General features: G+C 55.6%; 1 protein-coding gene across 1 annotated transcript; it reads right to left on the reverse strand.

Moving 5' to 3' along the window:
- Positions 1–3,112: 3,112 nt before the first annotated feature.
- Positions 3,113–5,676, reverse strand: FATE1 (fetal and adult testis expressed 1). Its single transcript, XM_060182515.1, has 5 exons — positions 5,502–5,676; positions 4,804–4,928; positions 4,201–4,301; positions 3,812–3,890; positions 3,113–3,429 (listed from the first exon to the last, which is right to left on the reverse strand). Exons 1-5 carry the CDS (start codon positions 5,605–5,607, stop codon positions 3,298–3,300), a joined length of 543 nt encoding a protein of 180 aa, XP_060038498.1. The 5' UTR covers positions 5,608–5,676; the 3' UTR covers positions 3,113–3,297.
- Positions 5,677–6,000: the final 324 nt, after the last annotated feature.

Here is a 6,000-nt window from a genome sequence, read left to right on the forward strand (position 1 = left end):
GGCTTTGACAAGGGACAGAGATCTTTGGCACAGCCACTGTCCCCTGACCTCCCTGGGAAGACCAAACACTGAGACCCCACATCAAGGCTCCTCTCCTGGGCCCTACACCCCAGCCCAGAGCACCGCTGACCCATGGCCAAAGGAAGCTATCAGCCCTTGGTTAGTGGCTGCCTCAGCACGTCAGGCCCCTTCCTCACCAGTCAGATGGCTTCAAGGCAGGGCGTCCCCTGGCTGCACTCAGCAGCAGCATCTGTTGTTCTGTCTATACAGCCTCCAATTAGTCCTCATGGGGTCATCTGCTCCCAAAGTCTGCACAGACCTCCCAATGTGTCTGTGCCCAGGCCAGCAGGGTACCTAAATCCCCACACCAGTGAAGGTCTCCAGTCAGAGAGTTGCTGTCTGTTGCTCGAGGGCAGCAGGAGAGACCAACAGAGGCCCGGAGGCACTCATGCCCAAGTTGGGTGCCAAGGAGCTGGAAAGTTTGGTCCCAGTGGCCCCAGCCCAGGGGGGAAGCAGTTCTGAGGTGCTGGGGTGCCTGCAGTGCCCCCCTTATCCCAAACTGTTGCAGGCTAGGGTTGGAAGTCGGGCTGCCCACTGAGCCGGCTTCTCAGCTGCAGACCCAGCCCAGGAGCTAGAGGCCCCTCCCAGGCTCCCCCAGGAGCCTGGCCTTACCTGCAGCCCTGTCGCTCAGGGCTTTGTGTCAAGGGACTCTCAGCTGCCAGCTCACCACCCCCCTGCACCTGCCTCAGGCCATACCCAGTCTTGCCAGGCTCTAGCTGAGGGGCTGAAGGTTTGGGAAGTTCCCACCCTCAGAATCTCTAGCTCCTAAGAGCCCACCATGAGCATGAGCACCTCCAGGCCTCTGCTTGTCTTCCCTGTTGCCCTTAGGTGATAGGCAGCAGCTCTCTGACTGGAGGCACTCATTGGTGTGTAGGTCTTATCTGGAGAAGCTGACATGCCGGATTGTTCAAAATTTTAACATGTTTATTTTTTATTAGAGAAAGACCAGAGCTGTGGCTGAAGGATATGCAGTTGGTTAAACCTGGGACCTTGGACTTGCAAGTCCTGTGCCCTGATGTGAGTATCCCCCTCTACTCGTCCCTGCTCTCAGATGAACTGTGCTGGGCACAGTAGGTTTTCAGGTCTCCCTCCAGGGGAGTTGGCTGTGCATCCTGCCAAAGCCAAACCCAGGCGGGTGGGTGCTGGGCAAAAGACTGATGGACAGACACAGGGAAGCACCCCTACCTCCATGAGCCCTCTCCCCCATTTGTCCATGGGCAAGTTCGAGGCTTATTGGGACAGAAGTCAGTTGTGCTGGACTGAGAGACTGGACAACTTAGCAGGGAAATAACCTCCAGGGATCCAAGGGCCCAGAGATCAGGCAGGAGGCTTGGGCCCCACAAAGACAGAGCTTCTGGTGGAGTGCTCGCAGGCTCAGCACTGGGACAGGTAGCCAAGTAGGCAGAGGTGAGGCACTGAAGGGCTGGCAGGCCACGCAGGCTACAGCCCAGCTCCCCTTGCCCAGCCAGGGCAGGAGCGTGTCCTCCAGGGACTGCCATGCTGTTTGTTTGCATCTCAGCTAAATTGCTCCCACTGGTGAAGCTTGCTTTCACAACATATTTTCAACCAGACTTTTTCTACAAACATGTCGATGTCTGCTCACGCACGCACATGCGCACGCGCGCGCACACACACACGTTTCCCAGGAGCCGGGCCTCAGCCGGGCCTCCCCACAGTCTCTCCTTTCTCCTGCTTTGCTGGAGCAAAAGAAAGGGCACCCGTAGCTTGGGGGCTCTGTGGAGATAGGCTTCCATTCCACTGAAGGCAGAAGGAAGGTGGTATAGTGCTGGTGGCCAGAAGTCAGACTCCCTACTTCCCAGAATGCATCTCTGCTCCCTGGGTCCTGAGCAGAGGTCTCTGGAATTTCCCAGTACCTCTTGGCTCTTGTGACTAGATGTCTGGGTACTGCATCTCCCCATTCTGGGATGGGGGTGGACTTTGCCCCACCTTCCCCAGTACCAAAAGGGGAAGCCCCTGACTTTCTACTCCAAGGGGTATTGTTTCTGGTCTCAGCAGGAGCTAAATAATAAGGGCACAGGTGTTTAGGAGTGGAGAACCTGTCATCATATGGGGATCATTGAGGATAAGAGAGGGGCATAGGACAGGCCCCCTTCCTCTCTCTTCCTTGTTTGTTAGTCTCTGTCTCCGTCTCTCTCTCTCTCTCTTTCTCTCTCTCTCTCTCTTTCTCTCTCTCTCTGTCACTAACCAAGGATCTGTTAACTTCCTGTGGCCATGGGTCAGCAGTGCTCTGGGCTGGGGTGTAGGGCCCAGGTGAGGAGGCTTGATGTGGGGTCTCAGTGTTTGGTCTTCCCAGGGAGGTCAGGGGACAGTGGCTGTGCCAGAGATCTCTGTCCCTTGTCAAAGCCAAGTGTGATCCTGGAACTTCCAGGAGTAAGCAGGCACCCACCCCTCATTCCACTCCCTTCAGACAGCTGAGCTTTTTTTTTTTTTTTTAGATTTGGGAAGTAGGTAGGGTCCCCTTAGCCACTAAAGCCATGAGGAAATTTGAGGTCCCTTCCTCTAAGAGAATCTTGGCTTCTTCACCCCAGGATAGGGTCAAGGCTGTCCTGTAGGCTTTCTGTGTTCAGATCCCAAGTAGTAGCTCTTCACTCTGTGTCACTGTCCGTGTCCCCTCCCATCTGCAGGGAGTTGCAGGGCTGCAGAAGCCTCTTTGCATGGCCTATCACCCCCTACTCCCAGCCCACAGGGGACTGAAGTTAGACTCATAGAGGCAGGAACTGCCGCCCCCTACACACACACACACACCATGGAAATGTGTGTGTCCCCCCCACCCAGCACTCGATTTCCTCTAGCACAAATGGAAGGCCTTCTGGTGACTTCCAGGAGATTTCCTCTGATTCACTCCCTGCAAGGGCAGGCCGGACATGCCACACAGAACCACTTCCCTAAAGCACTCCCTGGGGGAGATCCACCCCTAAGGAGGCCCTCCACCTGGGCCAGGGACGTCAGCCCAGTTCCCAACAACAGGGCCTCATCCGGAGGGGCTCTTCCCCACTCCAGTGACAGAGGCAAAAATCTCAGACAACAAGACTGCTGCTTTCATTAGACTTTATTGAGTGTGTGCTAAGCCTGCGACAAGGAAGGGGAGAAGGGGCATACGGGGTTGGCAGATGGCCTAGGCAGTGCCTGGAGTTGCAGGTGGAGAGCAGGAGGTTTGCAAGTGTGGTCCCAGGCCCTGGGCAGCAGGGGGAGCGAGGCTATGCATGGGTGGCAGTCTCAATGGCGCATCCACAGCCACAGGTTGGCGAGACAAGCGGACACCACTATGGTGAAGAAGATGGTCTCACGGTAGTGCCAGGTAGCTCCCTGGTCCTCCAGAGCACGCAGGCGCTCAGTGATGACACTCATCTGTGGGTGCATGGGGGGAGTTATGAGCCAGGGCACCCCAGCAAGGGGAAAGTGGACAGGTTAAGCCCCCAAAGGACTGGCTGTCCAAAGGCCTATGGAGGAGAAGCCCACACTCTGGGGTGGACTGGGAGCCCCAGCTTCAGGGTTATGAGGACGAAGCCAAGGGGCACTTCTCAGGCCTGGATTGGGCCAGTATGGAAAACAGCTGAGCCAGAGTGAGGGCCTGGGGTAGGGTGACACTGTGGGTGACCACTCCCGGAAGGTCTGGCATCTCTGTCTCCACACCTGCCACTCAGTCTTTCTCCTGGTTAGAGGAGAAAGTCCTTGTGACCAGGAACACCCCCCCCATTCCACCCACCACCATGGTCCAGCAGACCCTCACCTGTCTTCTCATGACCTCCATCTCCAGTCCATTCAGCTCTTCCAGGCCAATCTCTGCAAGCATGTCTAAGTCCGGATTGCTGGGACAGAAGAAAATACATGGTCAGAAGTGCTGGCAGCAATCCCAGGAAGGCCCTGTAGGTCAATAGGAAAGGTTGGCAATCTCTGTGTCATCCTCAGGCCCTCCCTGAGCCAGCACAGCCCAACCTCTTTGTATATCCGGAAAGGAGAAGTAGGCCTTGAGCCCGAGGCCCCAACACTGGGCCATTCGCACCTGGCCAGGTGCACACAGACCCTTCCTGGCCAGCCTGCTGCCCACATCACTGCCCATCCAGGTCCTGATGCTCAGAGTCCCACTCTCCCACCTGCAGGTCCCAGGGCACTTCTCACCGCTCATGACGGAACTTCAAGCCTTGGAAGGCCCCAGTAAAATCCAGGGGGGGCGGGACATCGCCATGGCTTGTTTCCCTCGGCACCCTGAACGGGGGTCCCTAGGGAAACAACAGCCAAAGAGACCAGGCTAATGGGCTGGAGGTTTCCCCCACAAAGAGGAGGACTGTGGAGGTCCCCAAAGGCCTGGGAGTGGTCTGAGTTCACTTCTTGCTGGTGGTGTCCAGGCAGGAAGAGGTACTTTCCAGTCATCCTCTAAGCCCTGGTCCACATCAGACCTTCAGATTGATCCTCTTTTGTGCATTACAGAAATTGGTGTGGAGGCCACCGCATTCAGGGGAGAGTGAACATAGACAGAGGTTAAGTCACTGGCCCACACTGTATAGGTGGCAAGCCTTGACCCCTGGATGTTTTGCTTTAGAGGTTGTACTCTTAAGCAACTGCACTGCTACTTCTCCTTGCCCCACCAGCTGCAGCTGAAGGGCCTGTTGGATTGACAGCAGGGACAGTAAAGTGGCAGAAGATGAATGGGAGCAGAAGCAGGCCTCAACCTGGCTGGGAAGATGGGGGAGGACCGCTGACTGTAAGGGGCCCCAACATTACCGTTTTCTTGTTCCGGGGGGGAGCTGGACTCCAAGCTAGTGGACTAGCAGAGCCAGAAGGCTTTGGATCTGCTTTCTGCTTGCGCTGACCAAAGCCCAGGGAGCGGATCCCACGCTCCATCATTTCTAGGGAGAAAAACAGAGATCCAGGAGTATGCAGAGAGGTGACACCAGGGTCTCTTGGGCATGTGAAACAGAAGAGAAAGGATAGGGTCCCCAGATCTGTCAGCACTCGCTCCTCTCCAGGATGGTCAGCTGCTGACCAGACTTAATTGAAGACCAAGTTCTCAGCTTAGGCACTGGACAGACAGCAATGACTGAAAGACAAGAGCAGATCAAGCAAGGCACTGACTCTCTCTCCACACACAGAGAGAGGGGGAGAGAGAAAGAGAGAGAGAGAGAGAGAGAGAGAGAGATGGAACTGAGGGGGGAAACACAAAGAGCCCCATCATCTACATGGCTCTCCATTACAGAACTTATGCTCCCCAAATGATCAAAGTGGGGTGGTATACTGGAAGGAATGGGATACTTTAGAAAAGTCAGAACAATGATGAGTCAGAGGCCTGAAAGAGAAGAATCCCATCAATAGAAAATGGAGGCAAAGAACATTGGAGAGAGAGGCTGTGTGAAAGAAGAGGGCTGCAAGGACAGGTGGCCTGGAGGCAGTGAGACTTGCTCTGAAGCTCTGTGGCTCCTCACCTGCCATCAGCAGCTGCTCCTGGCTTGGCCCATGGTTTCCAGAGTCCAGGTCTTCCTTCATAGTCAACTCCATCTCTTCCTTGATGTTGGAGGATGCTCCAGCCATGGCAATCAGTGCTTGATTCGCAGACCGCAGGCAAGGATGCGTAACGAGACCAGGCACATATGTCCAGCCTGTTCCTGGAGAGGCAGGGTTGGGGAAGATATAACCAAGCCCTGGGGTGGAGCTGGAGACTCCCACCTAGCCTCAGGCCTTGGACGCAGAACCTTCTGTTCTCACTCTATCTGTTAGCTGGGCCATTTCAGGTCTGCTTTGCTACTCTGTAAGCAATTTTACAGGAGATAAAAAGACCTGAGGCTTAGCCCGTGAGAACAGCCTAGCTAGCAAGTCCCTAGATTTTCCCTCTGGGAGGCAACAAGGGGGTGAGTTGGAGGTCTGGTGGCCACTGTTTCTAGGGAGAGACAGGGACAAACACACAGCCCCCAAGGCCAATGTAGG

This window comes from Erinaceus europaeus, chromosome X (assembly GCF_950295315.1).
Source record: "Erinaceus europaeus chromosome X, mEriEur2.1, whole genome shotgun sequence".
In the NCBI taxonomy this organism is placed as follows: Eukaryota; Metazoa; Chordata; class Mammalia; order Eulipotyphla; family Erinaceidae; genus Erinaceus; species Erinaceus europaeus.

Excerpts from the sequence above, each read along its gene's own strand:
- FATE1 (XM_060182515.1), bottom strand. The coding sequence starts at position 5,607 with ATGGCTGGAGCATCCTCCAACATCAAGGAAGAGATGGAGTTGACTATG. Across the intron at positions 4,302-4,803 it reads CCCCCCGGAACAAGAAAACG|GGACCCCCGTTCAGGGTGCC; the intron begins GTAATGTTGGGG and ends TTGTTTCCCTAG. Across the intron at positions 3,891-4,200 it reads TTGAAGTTCCGTCATGAGCG|CAATCCGGACTTAGACATGC; the intron begins GTGAGAAGTGCC and ends CTTCTGTCCCAG.